Source organism: Lagopus leucura, unplaced genomic scaffold (assembly GCF_019238085.1).
Source record: "Lagopus leucura isolate 7727_CA_CO unplaced genomic scaffold, USGS_WTPT01 Super-Scaffold_806, whole genome shotgun sequence".
Taxonomy (NCBI): domain Eukaryota; kingdom Metazoa; phylum Chordata; class Aves; order Galliformes; family Phasianidae; genus Lagopus; species Lagopus leucura.
In genome coordinates, this window is record NW_024962260.1 from 9710036 (window position 1) to 9729321 (window position 19286).

The 19286-nt window shown below is 41.1% G+C and overlaps 1 protein-coding gene across 6 annotated transcripts in view; it reads left to right on the plus strand.

Annotated features, from left to right (window-relative positions):
* The first annotated feature begins 342 nt into the window (after positions 1-342).
* Positions 343-19286, plus strand: part of LOC122176946 (clathrin heavy chain 1-like) — a 39615-nt gene continuing 20671 nt past the window's right edge. For 5 of the 6 annotated variants that reach the window (XR_006177891.1, XR_006177892.1, XM_042865956.1 and 2 more), the window contains exons 1-7: positions 344-612; positions 10178-10385; positions 15535-15803; positions 16083-16244; positions 17021-17134; positions 18473-18646; positions 18941-19138. Coding sequence is in view for 4 of the 6 variants with exons in the window: in XM_042865956.1 (XP_042721890.1) it covers positions 571-612; positions 10178-10385; positions 15535-15803; positions 16083-16244; positions 17021-17134; positions 18473-18646; positions 18941-19138 (1167 nt within the window). In the remaining 2 variants the exon portion in view is untranslated. Of the gene's footprint in view, positions 613-10177; positions 10386-15534; positions 15804-16082; positions 16245-17020; positions 17135-18472; positions 18647-18940; positions 19139-19286 lie in introns of all 6 variants that reach the window. The other variant, XM_042865960.1, reaches the window with a different exon arrangement.

The window sequence follows — 19286 nt, forward strand, 5'->3', positions numbered from 1 at the left end:
ACCGCTATCGGACCCTGCCTCGAAGGGCAGCCTCCGTACCACCGGCGGAGCAAGGAGTCAGCGGGACAGACCCCCGCCCGCTTCCGCCGTATGGAGCCGGGGAGTGGGCTGGGTCTCGGGGCGCTGCGGAAGAATATCGCACTTTGACGATCCGGAACGGAGGAGCCCCCTGTCTTGGCAGTCGTTTCCCCACTGCTCAGCGGGAGCTATGTGGGATGGAAAGGCGGTGACGGTCTGAGAGACAGGCGGGAGACAAGGGGGTGAGAAACGGGAGGGAAGGTGCGGCGGCACGGGACTATTTGAGAAGACCCTGGCGGAGCTTGCGAGGAGCGGAGTGATCCCACCTCCGGAGTGAGCGGCCCCGCGAGGCAGAAAAGGGCAGCGGGGCGCATTCTCTGTGTGAATATTGCGCCTGCGTCGCCCTTCGTTTCCATTTCTTCCCCCTCCCCTTCCCAGCTCTGTTCCCCCGCGCTTCTCCTCGCCTTGTGCGGGGTGCAGCTGTATCCTCTCATCCGCTTTATTTCCATCTCTTGTTCCTCGCACCCATCCCCGGAGAGTTTTCCCCTAGCCATGGCCCAGATCCTGCCTATTCGCTTCCAGGAGCATTTCCAGGTGAGCTCAAGGGAACGGGGAACACAGGGTGGGGGCTGTTCCCGTCTGTCTCCCCGTGCACCTCGGAGAGGGGCGGCCGCGGCCTAGTCCGGGGTGAGGGGAGCGTGCGGTGCGGACCGCGGGGCGCAGCGCCCCCATCCACCGCCGGGCGCGATTTGTGCAGAGTCACTCGGGGCCGCTCCGAGAAGGGAGAGTGGCTCCCCACGCTTCTGAGGGAGCCGTCGCCTCTCGAGGTGCGCGGGGCTTTACTCTTCCTCACAGCGACCTTCAGCCTCCGGGTTTCGGGGAGCCGTGTGGCTGCGGGTTGGGGGTCGAGGGCCCGAGGGCTTCTGCCTCCCTCCCGAACACAACGATACAGAAAAGAAAGAAAGCCCTTCTTCAAAACGGCGCAGTTCTGATGGCCTATGAGTAGCATCAGTGCTGGAAGAGGTCCATCTCTAATGGGTGCCGTGCAGCCAAGCCGGTTTCTCTGTTCCTTTCTTAACTTGGTGCTAAAGAAGGGTTAGAAACGGAGTGGGAGAACAACAGGCAGCGAGCATGTAGTGTAAGGCAGGAAGGAATTAAAGGAATTCTCTAAATGAATGAGGGAACGGGAAGTGGAGTTGGCAAGTCATCCTGCTGTCTCTGCCCAGCCTTCTTCTGTCAAATCAGTCTTTCATCTCAAAAATGAACTGTAGACCCATCCTCTGGGAGACTTGGTACTACTGCAGTTCCTTTTTGGGGAGGGATTTCGTGTGACTGTGTGAACTGCCTTGGTCATTCTGGGAGGAGACCAAGGCTGGAAAAAATGATTGGGCAATGAGTTCCAGAAATATCTGCTCTGTGCCAGCGTGAGCACACACCTGCCTACTCACTGGAGCTGAGAGTTTAATATAGTGAAGAATTATTCCTCCTCCCCCCTTAACCCTACAGGATAGTAGCGATTGCTGTAATACAATTAATTCATGGTAAAGGGCAGCTGTCTGAGTAAGAAAGTGAAGATTCAAGGTATTTTTAATGTCGGGCTCACCTTAGGAAGAAGCATTTGGTTCTCACAACTTAAAGCTAGCAGGTGTCACTGATCCTGCTGGTTGTTTTTGGCTGTGCAGTGATAAGTGGATGTTATGGTTGATGTTATAGGTGTAGTGTCCTGCTTTGCATGTTACATGACTGTTTCTGAGGGCTAAGTTCTGTCTTACGACACTGTCTGTGTGAGCATTAGAGCACTTCTGGTTTGAGTCTGGGGCTAGTAACTTCCCCAGGGAGTCCTACTGAAGTCACATGCTATTTTTTGCCACCACCTGCTTTTGCTCCTAAATGTTATGATATTACTGGAAGGACTGAGCCTGTGCTGGAGCGGACTGCACAGAGGAGTGTGGGAAACCTTAGGACCATGCCACTGATGTGTTGAACTGGATTGTTCCGTGGGGCTCACGCCTCCCCACTCCACTTCCACTCCCTCAGTCTGAGAGCAGTGGCTCCAAAGCAGTGTTCCACACAAGGAAACTAAGATTAGCGAATGGGACAGGAATTCATCGGTCTCCTTAGTGTTACTTCAGCACCTGTTTTTACATGACAAGTGTAATGGGGAGAATCAGAAGACGTGTGGGAGCTGGTCGTGTTTGTTTTGGCTGGATATATGAAGTATGGTTTTATCAACTCTAACTTACATTATATGTGTCTACTCTAGATGCGTTAGCTCCTTGCTCCTTGTTGGCCAGTAGGGAGTTTTCTTATGATAAGAGTAGGCCTTCACTCCTGTTCATAATGCTTCATTATCATCCAGCTTAATTTTTTTTTTTTTCTTCTCGGATTTCTTCCAAGGAATAGGTTTGGCTACAGTTAAATTGTCATATTTGAAATGAGTAGTATGACAGATCTACTACACTGCTTTATGATGTTAAATCAAAAACAGTTTCTTACAACTGCTGTGTATCAGTAGTTCTATATTGATTTGTTCTGCATCTCAATTCAAACTGTACTGCTTATCTGTAGATATTTTAATTAGTATGTTTGTAAGTAGCTAGAGTAGCTGGTTACTCAATTTCAAATTTAGCCTGGTGCTGATGGAACCGTATTTCCCTTATACTAAGTCTTCTCTATACTCAGCTAAAAGGAGAAAGGAAGTACGCAGGAAGTGGTCTTTGGGGAAGCTAAACAAGTTGTGGTGCTAAGTACTGAACTCTCCCAGTCTCTACCTGGATGAACAAGTGTGGGGAAAAAAAACTGTGATCTTGGTTCACATAAAATTGAAGGAGTATTAGGTAGACTGCTTACATTCCTCATGCAGCTTGTTTTGATTTATGTGGTTAATTTTTCTAACTGAACTGTACCTCCAAGGCTGTGCAGGAGGAATGTACGCTAGTCACAGTGCGTGTGAAATTAGAAGTTGTTACAGCTTGCACCTTCAACCCTGGTATGAGCTTATGAGGAGACAGTAGCTACTGTAAGAGATACAGAAATTGATCAGCTTAATACTGCCTCAAGTTTTACTGTTTAGGTCCACATAACGCAATTAAGATACTGTTTTTAGTTGTAAACTGTTCACAGTTCCCCAAAGAACTTGCTTATTCTTCCCTCAGAGAATATAATAGTTTAAGTCCTACAACAAGGATTGGCAATAAGCTAGTAGCTGATCAGCTGTAACAGAAGTATAGACTACTGCAGCCCTGCTGTAATGATGAACTGCTGGGATGTACTATTAGGGTATAATTGGATTCTTAATTCCAGTGCTTCTGTTGGAGCAGTGGATTATAAATTATTTACTGGATTGCAGTTTACCGTGTGTTTGGTTTGCCATTGGGCTTGATGATCTCTAAGGTCTTTTCCAAACCTCAATTCTATGATTCTATGAATGGGAATGCCATAAAAGACTAAATACAAACAGAGTGGGACTGACATTACTGGAATTCAGTGAACAAAATGTTCTAGGTCTGAAGTCGAACTTTCCTTTACTTAATCATAGGCTTGTTCTTAAAAGCTTAATTTCATCCTTTATTTTTTAATTTTTTTTTTATTTTTTATCTCTCACTATTAAAAATCTCAGCTAGCCCTGTAGAGAAAACAACAGTTATGCAAAGTCTTGGATTTCTTGGCTCTTTGTCCTGTAAATGGACAGGCACAGTGATCAATAGGCAGGTTTCTGCTTTCTCTGGAGTAACTAATACAAACTCTTAAGCACAAACAGCTGAAAAAACCTGTGTGCATGTTTTGTATCCTTTATGTATAAATTCTATACATTTTAGTTTGGTACTGAGAAGCTAAAATCTGGTCTTAAAGTGATATAGATTTACTTCTGTCACTTCATGGGCAAAACCACTTTCTTTTGATTAGTCTGAGATCTCTTAAGGATTACTGTCTATTGTGGGCATGAAATAGCCTGAGGCAAAAGGCATGATTAAGCTGAGCTGTAATGGATTTCCAAAGTTTGCTTTGGCTAGACATATGTGAATGTAAAAGCATTCAGGATGATTCCAGCTGTAAATAACTTCTTGGACTTGTATTCAGAAGGTAGAGCTAAATATTGTGGTGACTCAGCTATTTAGTGTTGAGGAGACCATATTTGCCCGAAGGATTGGGAAGTACCCTGTGTGTGTAGAGACTCTTTGAACAGATGATCTAATCACCATCAATGACATAAAGGAATGGGTTTGTACAGGGAGTGACTTTTTTTTTTTAAGAGAAAAGTGTAATTGCAGCTATAACTAAACACTGTGATCCTGTGGTCTTGCATGTTTCAGCTGACGTGTGCTTCCTTGATGTCCCTTGCCTACCAAGATGGGGAGCAACAACAGGGGGGCTGGCAGTGGGGACAGGATGTCTGATGGCTATATACAGTTCCTTACTGGGCATGTTGTTTTAACTTTATATAACTACACAAGCTACATAAGTGCCCTGAGAAATTACTACCATGTTCTTAGTTTGTATTGTGCTTTAAATGATATGTTCTTACAGAGCTGCTAGTGCTTAATATTTAGATACCCATAGCCTCTGCCCAAGTCTTACTCTTCTGTAGTGGGATTGAAGCAACTGTTAATTGAAACCTCTGAAAAGTGTTTCTGTTAGAGCTGAGTGGAACTAAGCTGAAGTGGGATATTTTCTGAACCCCATCAAGTTATGTGAGCTCCAGCATTTAGCTGATGGTATGTCCCAAGTATTTGGAGATAGTACTAGGCAGACAGTAGGTTGGTCTTAAGAACTTACCACTAGAGAGAGGGGTTTAGCTTGAAGACTGTGTCAGTGTCTGAGTTGGTCGTTGCTGGTTCGGTATAGATCACTGTTTTTCTGCAGAAAGAGAGTAGCACTAGAAAGCCCAATGCTTATTAAAATTCTCGTATTACAAGCATCAGTAAACTGGAAGGGGAAAAAAATTATTAAATTTCAGGTGAATAGTCACATTTTATCCTACTTGTGGCATTTAAATAATATATCTCTGGCTAATTTTTTTTATCATTACAGGGGTTATCAGTATCTTAACATTCTTAAAATTGTTAGATAGGCAATGATCTAATCTAGTCTATAGTAATATTAGATGAGTTATCTGGGTCATTCAGACTTACAGTGAAAGAAGCAATGCTGGCTAAATATTTGTTTCTTATGGTTGTAAAGAGTATCTGCTCCTGTTCTTATGTGTAGTCAGAAGGAACATGCTTGTTGAACAGTTTCCATGGAGCACTGCCCTCTAATATGGATGCTTACTGTTGCACTGATGGAAGTAAATCTTCAGTGCTTTCAAATTGCAAAAATAAGAAGCTTTTTTTTATTAACTGAGGCAGTAATTACATGACCATCCTTTAGGAAATAGTAATATTTTTGCCTTAAGAAGTTTACTTGCTAGCCTAATAAGAGGATGGCGGCAATAGTTACGCACCATGTATAGTTAATTTCTGAAACTTTCTGTAGATGTTATGGCAGTTAGAACAGGAAGTTATGCCAGAATTTGAGGCAAAAACTTATTTCTTAGTAAAGATACTTAAAGCATTATGGTTCTTCAGTAGGGACCAGGTTTTGCAAGGGGTAAGTTTGGGCTTAAAAGCTGAACTTGAACTAGACTAATACCTCAAGATTCTCACTGTACAGAGTGTCAAGTGGCTGTCATGAAGAGGATGTCAAGCTGTAGCACAGTATCTGAGAAGAGGCATTGGAGAGGCTGTGTGCTACTTCAGTGCTCTGAGTTAGGGCTAATTAAAGCAAGACAAGCTTGGCTATCCTATGGTTAAATCACTTGTGATGCTTCACTTTATCATCTTTCATAACAGGTTATATTTTGGCACATGAACTGATTTCATGCCCAACACCAAAGCGTGAATGCGTAATTTTCAGTGAGTGGATGTTCTCAAGTCTAGAGCATATAATCAGGAACACTGAATCTAAGGGACTATGGCTTATCCTCCTTGTTCAGGGTCATAGATGACTTGGCTACTACTTGAGCGTTTATTGAGTAACAAACTTTCCTATTGCATGAATCTTCTTAATGTGGAGACGTTTTACCTTATTGATACAGAAGCCTGTAATAGCTACATGCTCTCTGGACAGTTCTTGAAGCTCTAGTTACAAGTTGCTTCTGATACTTTAGTGTCTAAACTTTGATAACCTTTTGGCATGAATGGCACCTACTTCTGTTTACTAGCTTGTATAGAAGTATGTATCTATAAGCTGAGGATACAGCTGAATGGGTCTTGATTATTGTGCTGATGTGTTTGTTCCTTCTTCAGATATCATCTTACACATGCATACATTTAGCTTGTATTGCATTTCTGAAGCTTATGTATGTCAAGATTAGCAACTACTAAGCTGAATAACTCTTCTTTAGTAAGCTGAAAACTATTCCTGAGATTTTTCTTGGGTATGGCTCCAATGCAGTGCTGCATTATCTCAGTTACGTACCCAATTTATGGGTTAGTAGCTTTACATAAGCTGCAACAAGCCATGGTCAGTGTGTTGGGGACCTAACAGCCTCTGACTGAAGAATGATCCTGGGATGAAACAGCGTTCTGTTTTAAGGGAACTGATAGTTGTAGCTGTAGCTGCAAGTATCTTGTTTTGTAGATAGAGCAGACCTTGGTAGTTTATCTTGTTTATGCAAAGGCTTGTTTTGCAAACAGTTGTTCCTCTTGGGCTCTGTATTATGTGTTGGCTGCATGGGCACAGCATGCAATGGAACAAACCTTGAAGACCCTGGGGAAATCAAAGCAGGAGAGCGATTGCAGAGGGGATGAAAGGCCAAGTGCCCTTTGAAGCAGGGGATGCCCAGCTGGTGCTGCCTACAGTGTGCACTGCCAGCAGTCTTTCTCTCTCCTTTTGGTGGTTTGCTGTCTCTCAAGGGTCAGAAAGTAATAGTGCACTTGCTTAGGGAGGTTCTGCTTCCTGCTTGCAAGGATTATCTAAAAATGAATGCCTGTGTGTGTATATGTGTATATGTTGACTAAAACTTGTAACCCTCTGTGCTGCTCTGAGTGCATAGTTTGCTTGCCTCTGCTCCTGAGACATCCTGTCTCAGATTGAAATGTGCCCTGAAACACTCAGCCAGATCAGAACATACTGAACAGCTTGTGACACTAGGTTGGTCCTGAAGTCCATGAAAACTACAAGAGATTCAGTGAGCATAGTAACAGTGTTTGGGAGAGCAAGTTTGGAACTACAGAACACCTGTTTTCAACAAAATCCCAACCAGTAGCTGTGCATCTTTGCCAGTGATGAAGAGCCTGCATGCTATGCTTGTGAAAGTCCGCACCTGTGGGTTTGAACCACTGCTGCTGTTGTCACTGCTGAAATGCACCACCCACTCCCACACTGTGCTCACATAAACTGGTCTCGATAAATGTTCAGGAAGCATTGATTAATGCTTTAGTGGGTGGTGTTTTTTTTTCCTCCCTAGAGGACTTGAATTCCTCAACTTTGCTTCATACGCACTTCCATGTCAGACATCATTTTGTGAGATTGCCCTTCTACTGCCATCTGTCGCCCAGCAATGAAATGTAATGGAATATTGGCAGGAAGGTTCAAACTCTACTACCATGGCACCAACGTCTCCCTCTAATGTTGTGGGCCAATATAATAAAATAGGAGGCATTACTTTTGGAGCAGCCCTCTTGAAAACTATTCCCAAATGTCTGTATCAAAACAGAAAGCAATTTTTTTTTTTTTTTTTTTTTTTGGCTTATTTTTCACTTTTCCCAGGACTGTGTTTAGCCGATGTATCAAAATACAAAGTTATTTGCCATAAGTTGAGTTAGCACTACACTGCATCCTCCCTATGGCCTAGACAGTGCCTGTTGCACTCTGATGTTTGGCTGTTGCTGAGGGATGGGTGTGTGCCTGGGGCAGGGCCAGGCTGTTTGTTCAGCAGAGAATAGCTGCTGCCATGATGGTGCAGGGCAGAGTTTGGACTGTAGGATGGGGTTAATCTCTTAAGAAGCTTGGGTAAAACTGATACTGCTGTTCCTTTGCTTGAAAATCTGTGCTCTGGGGCATGAAGCAGGTCCTTGGGCTTGTCACAGTTACTGTTGCATGAAATGTAGCTTACGACCATACCAAGTTGCCGCATTAGGCACTGCTAAATCTGAGATATTACAGACTAGTTGAAACACTGATCCACCTTCACTGCTGCCTCTTCTGACTAATCTGACACTGGAAATGGATGGAGACAAAGCTAATGAAGATGAGTGAAAGTGAGAAATCCAGGCATCTACTCAAAGATATGGAATGACTTGAAGTTGCTTTAAGAACAGCTAGTTTGTCATGTGCTTGAACTCAGGTGATTGACCATAAGTGGTGAGGAGGCATCTACATTGAAATCCTTGCTTGTGCTGTTAATCTAAGTGATGTGACTACTTGGGCAGAGAAAGATGGAATAAGTGGTTATTTTAACACTTTTCTTAGCTTGCAATAGTAAGAGTAAGTTCAGAGGAGTGAGATGAACAAGTCCACTTACAAAATTAGGCCATTGAAAATAGTGTTGAACTGCATTATTTTTGCAGTCACCCAGCATTTCTACTAAAGCTATTAAATAACCTGGAGGCTTTAGTGCTGGTTTCTTTGGGAGAAAAAGGAAGAGGCTGGATAGCAGGAAGTAGCTGCAAATTAAACAAAAAAAAAAAAAAAAACTAAACAAACAAAAACACCCAACGGCAGCAGCAAACAAAACATGCACAAAAACCCAAACAAAAACATTTGGAGTTGGTATGATTGTAACATAGGATTACAACATACAACACATACAACATTCCTATTGTTGTATTGACTATGTCTAGAGGTTTATCTGAAACCTAAATTAGCAAATATCACTACGGTAGCATTCACATTTTGGTTGATGTAACAGAAGGTATATTTTAACAAGCCATGGTAGCTATTACCAGGTAAAAAAAAGGTAGCATAAATGCTGTATAAACACAAGCTATGACTGCAATTCCAATGCATTCAGGTTATTGTGTGCTTCAAGGAAAGTACTTGGTGCTATACTCTAAGCAAAGGAGAAAAGATGCGTCTGAGATATTCTAAACTGAATTGGGGATGCTTGGACCTGCTAATCATAGAATCACCAAGGTTGGAAAAGACCTCTGAAATTATCCTGTTCAACTGTCAATGTATTGCCAATATTTCCCAGTAAACCATGTCCCTCAGTACAACATCTAAATGTTTCTTGAACACCTCCATCATTGATGGCTTGGCTATCGCCTCTGCCAGCTCCTTCAGCACCCTCAGGTGGATCCCATCTGGCCTCATGGACTTGTTGCAGCCCAGTTGGAGCAGCAGGTCTCTAACAGTTTCCACCTGAGTCAGGGCATTTTTATTCTGCTCCCCATCCAAGTCTTTCCAGTCAGGGGTTAGGGTACCCTGAGGATAACTGGTCTGGCTTTTAAAGATGGATAAAAAGAAGGCATTGCTAATCATGCACTTTGTCTGCAGATGAAAATAAGAGTTGGCTTACATCCTAATTTTTAGTCCTGGCAGTACTGTGAAGATAGAACCTGGTGGTCTAGATTTGCCAAGGTAGACGTGGTGTGGTCTCTGCAGTGAAGGACAGGCCCTGGAATGAAGTATGTTTTTCATCTATCTATTGCTCTCTCAGCTTTCCTTTTCCTAAAGAGATGATGTGGAGTTGACAGTTGGGAGGGAGGTTAAAGGACTTAAGACTGCTTCTTTAATTGTATTATAAAAGCTGTAGATGTTGCAGTCGGTGTTTCTGATGTCTTCAGGCCATTCCTTGGGAAGGAACTCAGCATTACAACCTTACCTTGGTATGCTTGTTACAGTATCTGTTTGAGCAGAGAAGCTGAAGTAAAACCTGTGAAGATAAGTGGTACTAATTCAGTACTTACCAGTTCCTGAGTATATTCAGATCAATGTAACAGTCTGTCTTAGACTGGTAATTGAACTACTGATGCCTTCCTTAAATATTATGGGAATTCTGCAATATCGATCCCTTCTAGAGGGAGAAGAAAATAAGTCTGTCTCTACGTATGATGCGAGCAACTGAAACAAGGGATCAGGTGAGATAGCAGGAGGGGATCTTATGTACAGGAACTTAAGTTAGACAGATAAATCTTCATGATAAGAATATTAAAGGACCGTTCCCTCTTTCTAGCTCCAAAATTTGGGCATTAACCCAGCAAACATTGGATTCAGCACCCTAACAATGGAATCTGACAAGTTCATTTGCATCAGGGAGAAAGTGGGAGAGCAGGCACAAGTAGTAATAATTGACATGAGTGATCCAACATCACCTATCAGACGTCCAATTTCTGCTGAAAGTGCCATCATGAATCCAGCCTCTAAAGTAATTGCACTAAAAGGTGAGTAACCCTTTATTCTTGTAATATGAAACCTACTATTTAGCTTCATTATTGCTCATGTAAGCTCTGAAGCATAAGAGCTGTGTAAGGTTTATACGAAGAAAGTACAGTAAAATAATATCTTGCCTGCTAGATCTTGGTTGTGAATATTTCAGTAATGTTTGGATGGTTTGCCTACCACTAGGTGAGAGATGCTTGGCACTGCTGCCTGATGTTTTCGCTGAGTACAAGTGGATGTTCAGAGAATAATGGACACTTGTAGGGATGAGTGGGGAAAGACTAAAACTGCTCGTGCCCTCTGCTCTGTACTTACCTTTGCTGTAAGTGCTTACTGGATACAAATTGTTATAAGGCTGGCCAGTAACTACATGAGACAGCATGAAAGTCTGAATGCATGAATTTGTTTAGTTTGATAACCTTGAGAACCTACAGATTGAAGACCTCACATGTGGTGTTTATTTTGTTTTTAGGTCTGAGTGCTCCCCCCAAATATTTTTTTACTATATTTCTTTTCTTAGCTGAGTAATTTCTAGTACTTAGCTTCAATAACTACTTGTCACTGGCTATGTATTTTCTTCTTGCATCTTATGTAAACAGATGGCGAGTGAACTTTATTTCATGTTTAGTACTACAGACTGGTCTAATCTCATAAAAAGTACTGAACTTTGAGATAGCCATTTGACAGTTCACTTCATAGCCATATAGAGGATCTTAGTCTTCATTTGTCTGTTTTGACTATTGACTGTACCAAGTGGAGGAGAAGAGTGTTCTGTGTGTGTGAATATATATAATGGAAGTACAGTTGATAGACAAAACCACGTGCAGTACTTTCGAGAGACTTTTGTTAGCAGGTCATGTGTGCTATTCATTTCTTCCTAAATGTGATATCCAGTGTGAAAATCTGTGATGAATTTCTGTAGGGGTCTAAGAAATAACATTCCTCAAACTGACACAAAATGTGTATCTTGCTGTCTATAATATTGGACTTACACTGACATTAGGTGAGAACTGATGTGTTAACATTTGACTTGAGCTGGTTTAGTTTGTGGTTTAGTTGAGATGCTTTTACATCTTGCAAAGGACTGCATTACTTGGGATATGATTTAAGTCAACAACGAACAGATTTATTTCAGATTTATTTGATTTCACTATCCTTAACTTCAGACCTCTTTTAACAAACCTTATTGGCAGGGAAAGCGCCTTTTTTGTACTAGCAGAACTTAATCTAGCTCTTAAGGAAACAGGATCATCTGTTTTTAAAACTCACCTATTCATGCTAACTGAACAGATTATCATCAGATTGTAACAATATCACTTTTCTTGCCAGTGTTAGACTTGCTGAAAAGTATCATCCTGTCCATGCAGAGTGAGTAAACTTGTGCTCTGAACAAAGTTATTTGTGTGATGTCACATGGACTTGCAAAATTGCCAGGTATTGCAAACTTAGAGCTTTTCTTATATCATGTCTAGTAGCCAAAGATTAAAGGAGAAAAGAGAACTAATAGAGCCACCTAGCCCACATGCTATTGTTCAAGATAACTGGTAGAATTACAGTAAACTGCACTAAAGACATGGTTGAAGTTAGCCTGTCACAACAGACTTTCCCTGCTGACTGACAGGCATCAGTAGCTGAGGCATCACTAGTTAAAACTGTTGTGTGTTGTGACTGAGTGTACTGTGACTGGGAGCTGCTCATTATCCAAGAATTACTGAGCAATTAACATACGATCCTGTTCAAACAATAAATGAAACAGTGCATACTCTCATTTTAACTCAAGAACTGTTTAATTTCTGGATTGCATGTGGCATTCTCCTGGCATTACCAAGCTTCACGCGTTATCCTTGTTCCAAGGTTCTGTTGCTTTGCTTTGCACTGAAAGTAGTCTCCAGTTGTTACAAGTGGAGGATGCAGTACTCAAGGCATTCTTCGATTCTTTACAGAATGGAGAAACTTAATGTTCTGGTGAACTGAAATGTAAATTCTTGTGCCAGTGTTTATAAGAACAAATGGAGCAGCAATCAAAAACCCCAGCTTCCTTGACTATATCTGCAGACAATTATCTTAAATATACCAATCAGTCTGGTGTCTTGATAAGGAAAACCCATGGAAGTCTGACTCTTTGTCTCAGGTTTTGGCCTGAAACAGCAGTCAAGTTCACAGAAGACTCAGTCACTTGCCCATGCTTTTTGTGATCTTAGTGCAGGTTCCTCTCTCTCTCTTAATCCAAATAACTGAATTACTGTGGTTTAATTACAGTTTAGAGCTCTGAAGCTTGAAACTGTGTTGCCAAACTTAAGAAATAATATTGCTGGGGACCTTTTGATCACCATCAGAGCTAGTTCAACTGATGAAGCCTTTAAAGCAATTTCCAACTCTATTACAACAGTTTTTTATTCTAGAAAATAGACTAGCACAAGCTTTTAGGTAATTTTGTGGCTTATTGATTCTTTCCATATTCTTAAAGCTAGGGTTGTCTTGCTTTCTTTTGAGCAAGACAAAGCAGTTTCTGTATGCACATACTGGCGTTCTTGTTTAGATGGTGAACTAGTGCTCTTTCTGAACTGCTTATCTGTCTTCTGGATGCCACACACTGTAGCCCACTATAGGTGTCAGTGCTTTGATAGCACTAGTCTTTTGCCTAGGTGCTTCTTGCATGCATAATAATACAGTAACTGCATGTGCAGAAGTTGCAGCATGATCAGAAGAAGGCTGCTTTTTGTCTAAATAATATAATAAAGCTCACAGGCTGTCACTGGAGCTAGCTGATCAGATTAATAGATCTGCTTGCTGTTAATCTGAGGAGCATAAATTCAGCATGTAGTAACTCTGAAGTCTTGCTTTGTGTTTTGGCACTGTGTTAAAGTATTATGATCAATTTAATGTGTATGTTATTCTAGACTTTTACAAAGCAATCAGATAGGTATTAGCTTGGGATTATTATCTCTTGGAAGCAGCTTACATCTATCTTTCCAATATTGCAGAATCATAGAATTGCAAACTTTGGAAAAGACCTGTAAGATTACCTGTCCAACTGTCCACCTATTGCCAGTATTTCCCTCTAAACTATGTCCTTCAGTACAAAATCTAAGCATTTCTTGAACACCTCTGGGGCTGGTGACTCCACCACCTCCCTGGGAAGCCTGTTCCAGTGCTTGACCACTCTTGGAGAAGTGTTTCCAGCCTGATTCTCCTCTGGCACAACATGAGGCCGTTCCCTCTAGTCCTCTTGCTAGTTACATGGTAGGAAAGGCTGACCATCACTTCATCACAGCCTTCCTTCAGGTGGTTGTAGAGAGCAATAAGGTCTCCTCTGAGCCTGTTTTCTGGACAGCTCCCTCAGCTGCTTTTCATAAGGCCTGTGCTTCAGAAGACCCCTCACCAGCTTTGTTGCCTTTCTTGGAACACACTCCAAGGCCTCACTGTCTGTCTTGTTATGCGGAGCCCAACACTGAATGCAGTACTTGGTGTCACCTCACCAGTGCTAAGTACAGAGGACTGATTACTTCCCTGCTCTTGCTGATACAAGCCAGGATGCCACTGGTCTTCGTCACCAGCTGGGCACATGGCTGGCTCATCTTCAGCTGAGTGTCAGCTGATACCCCCTGGTCTGTTTCCTCTATGCAGTCTTCAGCTACTCTGCCCCAACCCTGTAGCCTTGCCTGGGGTTGTTGTGGCCAAAGTGCAGGACCCAGCATTTGGTCTTGTTGAAGTTCATTCCATTGGCCTCAGCCCAGCTATACAGCCTGTCCACATCCCTCTGTAGGGCCTTCCAACTCCCAGGCAGATTGACGCTTCTTTCCAACTTGGTGCCATCTGTGAACTTACTCAGAGTACGCTCAAGGCCCTCATCCAAGACATCAATAAAGATTTTGATCGGGACAGGCCCCGGTACTGACCCTGGGGGAACACTAATTATGACTGGCCACTGGCTGAATGTGACTCTATTTACCGCCACTCTCTGCATCTGACCATCAGGCAGTTCTTTACCCAGAAAGGACATTTCAGAAATATGCAAGTAAAGGAAATACAAACCAATACTCTAGCGGTCTGAGTGGGTATCTTGTGAACAGTAAATGGTATTTCCTAGAGCTAAATTCTCTTATTGGAAGTTAAGTAAAACAACACTTCGACTTCCTGCAAGACATAGAATTCGTTATTCTTTGAAAAGGATTTGTCTCAGTTATATAAGTTGTAAATCTACCCGCTGCTTCTTCTGGTGATTCAGGGTTGGCTCAGTTATTTTAGTTGTAATTCTACCCTTGCTTCTTCTGGTGATTCAGAGAACCGCTGAAGTCGAGATTAAAGTTTCAGTATAGTTACCCAAATTGTGAAACAATAATCTTTTATAGAACTAAAGCTCCAAGCCTTTTTATAAACTTTCTGACCTTTTTAAAAGCCTCTCCAGCAGGTAGTTTGTACTACTGTTTTACAGAGCCCATCCATTTCCCAGTTAAGTGCAGAGCCTGTTTGGTTCCAGCAAAAAAAAAAAAAAAAAAAAAAAAAAAACCACAAAAACCATGGTCTAGCCATTTCAAGAGCTGTTGCAAGTCTGTTGCTGCTGGCTTCAGTCTGGGTGATCTACAAAAGCTACTAAATTGATGCAAACTGGAGCCATTCTTTCTACTATACTAAATTACATCAATTAGACAGCTATAATTTGATATCCCAGTGCTCCTACGTAAACCAGAATTTACTCAAGTAAATTATATAGGTTAGATAACTTATTATCATATAGATAGGTATCTTATAACTATCCATACATAGGTATCTTATAACTATCCATACATAGGTATCTTATAACTATCCATACATAGGTATCTTATAGTTTATTATTTATTATATATAGCTTAGATAGTTTATTAACTACACCTTGTAGTTAGAATGCTTTTGCTTGTCAGTTGTTGGTTGGAATGTCATGTAGGTGTCCATGAAGACTCTTTTGCTTCGTGGCTGGAGGAAGTTAAAGGTTGGGAAGGGTTTCCATTTTGGTACAAGTCTAGTATCAAAGTACACTTGGGTGTAACATGGTACTAGCTCTGCCTGTAAGATCACCAGAATAGCAGGTTAAGCAGAATTGTAAGTAGGCGAACTACAGGATGGTTATTACAATAATTGATCAATGATGTTTCTTGGGTTTTGTCATACCAGCTGGAAAAACGCTACAGATTTTTAACATTGAAATGAAAAGTAAAATGAAAGCCCACGCTATGGCAGAGGAGGTGATCTTTTGGAAATGGATATCTGTGAATACAGTTGCCTTGGTGACAGAGACAGCAGTCTACCACTGGAGCATGGAGGGAGAATCTCAGCCCCAAAAGATGTTTGACAGGCATGCTAGTCTTGCAGGCTGCCAAATCATCAATTACAGAACTGATGAACATCAAAAATGGCTGTTACTGATAGGAATTTCAGCGCAGGTAAGTTACCTGGAATTATCATGCTAAGAAAATGGTCAGGAGAGCTTTGTTCCATTTTCCTTTGCTTATAGCCGCTGTAATTTCTTAACTTAGTTTCTATAGATCAAAGCTTCAAAAATTCCTATTTTGGAAGACTAACCTGACCTTTAATATGATTAAAACATTGGTGGAGGGGATGAGTGGCAGTTGTCTCTCTTTAAGTGACTGTCCCTAAAGTCTTGTTCTATAAATATTTGAAATGTTATCTCTAGAAGCTGATGTTTTTCCTTTTTCCTCTAGCAAAATCGCGTGGTTGGTGCAATGCAGCTCTACTCTGTTGATAGAAAAGTCTCCCAACCTATAGAGGGCCATGCAGCAGCTTTTGCAGAATTCAAAATAGATGGAAATGCCAAACCTTCCACCCTCTTTTGTTTTGCTGTGAGGAGTCCTGCAGGAGGCAAGGTAAAGTTTGCATCTGTTTTCTTGTTCTGGTATAGCACATCTCATTACTAGTAGAACTTCAGCAATCACATTCAGCTGACTGAAGAACAGCCTGTGAACCATACATGCAGTATATTCAGTTGGTATGTAAATGCTTTATTTTAATATAATAGAAACTGCTAAAAGTCTGAATTCCTTTAGTAAAGCTTAAGCAAAAGAACCAATGTAGATGTAATAAGAATTGAGATCAAAGCATTGAGTTATGGTCACATTATGTTTTGTGTAATGAAATCAAGTCATAAAGTAGCCATTTATGTCTAAAATTTAGAAGAGACTAGGTAAGCCTTAGCAGCTTGGGTAGGTTTGTATGTAACTGATAGTGAGACTCAACAGCAGGTCAATATCCTACAACGTTTGTTAGCAGTCTGTAAAGGGTAGAGGTCACATTACAATTTTTTATTCTTTCATTCTTATATTTTACACATTGTTGATAAATTGACAAACTCACTCAAAACATCTGGAACAAGTTGAGTGCCTTGAAATAGAAATACACACTATGCTTTTATAGAAGACATTCTTTAGCTTTTCCTGGTATTTACATTGTTAAGTTCTGGTTAACTTTATTCTTTTTTCTCTCATAAAAATCTGGAGCACAGTTCTCCAGAGTATTTCTGAATTGGACAGATATTTAGTGGCCAAGGGTGACAGATGACTTCATCAGCTTATCTGAAGATTGAAACTTCTTTCATGTGACTGGATTTGCTAGTGATCTTGTGACATGTACTCTTTCTTCTTAGCTTCACATAATTGAAGTGGGTCAACCAGCTACTGGAAATCAGCCATTTGTTAAGAAAGCTGTTGATGTGTTTTTCCCACCTGAGGCACAGACAGACTTTCCTGTGGCAATGCAGGTAAATGTTTGACCAAAAACGCAAAGCAGCGTAATAGCTGGCAAGTAGCAGGCATCTGTCATTAAAAAAACAAACACACTTTCTACAATTGCTTTGCTGTTATTCTTCCGAACTTTGGAAATGGTATTAATGGATTTATGGAAAGCATACTAGACAGTAAAACAGTAACTCTCACACAAATATGTGGGCTGTATTTATCTAAATATATGAACTTTGATTATATTAATAAATAAAGAAAGAAAAAAGCCACAAAAAATTATTTGTCTTCTGGTAGAATGTCTCTGACATTGGTCAGAACTCCTTTTGAATAGCTAAAAAATTTGATGAGCTTTTGCTTTGTCTTAATAACAGCAGTTCGAAAGTAACTAGATACCAAGCATTGAAAGCAGTCTGTCAGAACAGCAGTACTCATAAGTTCTTGTCTAATTTGATAACGCTTGTTGATAGCAGGATAATTCTGCTTTTTTTCAGGCTATTGAACTGTCTACTATTGAACTGGTCAGGGTTTTAAATACAATTGTTACAGTGCTTGGCATTTCATCTACAGTTAATGTCATAAGACAAACAGAGCGGAGAGCCCTATATTAGTCTATCTCCTGTAGTAGCAACAGAGAAGAAGATACCTTAGGATATTAATAGGAAATTTTTTTTTAGGAAAAGAACATGAACGGTTACTTTAACAGACCAAACTTACAATATGAAAAACAAACCGTCTTGGAGCATGCAACTGCTGTCCAATCTAATATACCAGCTTTGTGAATAAACAAAGATAAGCCTTAATGAAGTGAGGTAAACAACACAAAGTGTGTGCATGGCAGGCTTCGTGTGCTCTGAAGTCTTGCTCCAAAGTGGAAGTACTTCTGTCTAAATACAGTGTTGGCTTGAAAGTTTCCTTGGCTTTGAGACTTGACAGCTAAACAGTAGCCCTCAGCAGCGGAGCCTGGTTCAGGTTCTGCTGGTGCTTTGATTGGTTCTTGCTGGAAAAGAGTGGGATTATCACACAAGATTTCTGAAAATGAACTTGTACTGGTGTATCTGACCTGAATACTAATTATGCCCAAATTATATCCCTCATCTTCACTCATTAGAACAGTATGGTCTTTGTTGCAGATGAATCTTGGTTTTCCTTCTGCATGTGTTCAGTGGAGGTATGGCTCTAAATGGTTATCAGAGCCATTCATTGCTCTGAATTTGTAACAGAGAAGCCTGAAGCTGTATTAGTTCCTAGTGTTAGTGCAAAGGCATGTCATTGCAGTACTGTCTTGTGACTAGGCTAAAGGCAGTTGTCTTAACTGTTGCTGTGTTAGTCTATACTAGTAAAAGATTATCTTTTAACAGATTGGAATTAAGCATGGTGTTATCTACCTGATCACAAAGTATGGATATATTCACATGTATGACTTGGAGTCTGGAGTTTGCATCTACATGAACCGTATTAGTGCCGACACTATTTTTGTCACAGCTTCTCATGAACCTACCTCAGGCATTATTGGTGTCAACAAAAAAGGACAGGTAACTAATCCAGTAGTGTGTTTTTAAGTCTTCTAAGGCTGTGATGGAATGTAAGTAAACCTAATGAGTGACTTGATATAAAAAACATCGTTGCAGGGATTGAGTAACTACTTGATTTTTATCCGTTTTTTAACCTCTCCTAGTACAGACTGCTTGAAAGGAGAAACTGACTTGTTTTCCTTTTGGATAATCTGCTGCTTTGCTGACAGTCTGAATAGATATTCAGTTGTTATGTTGTATACAATAGTATTGGAAAGGGCAGTACGTCTTAGATATGCCTTTTATCCTTTCCAGGTGCTTTCTGTATGTGTCGAAGAAGACAACATTGTGAACTATGCCACAAATGTTCTCCAGAATCCTGACTTGGGTCTGCGTATGGCTATACGTAGTAATCTTGCTGGTGCAGAGGAATTATTTGCCAGAAAGTTTAACACACTGTTTGCTCAAGGAAGCTATGCAGATGCTGCTAAAGTAGCTGCATCTGCACCAAAGGTGAGTTATTTTAAGGGTAGAGGTTAGAATCCATTTAGACCGCCTTAGCTTAGTTGACTTGCACTTCAGCACTTGACATTCAAGAGCTAAAATGCTTCAATACTAACCTAAGCTGTCTGTAGTTCATTTCATTGTTCTGTCTAATATG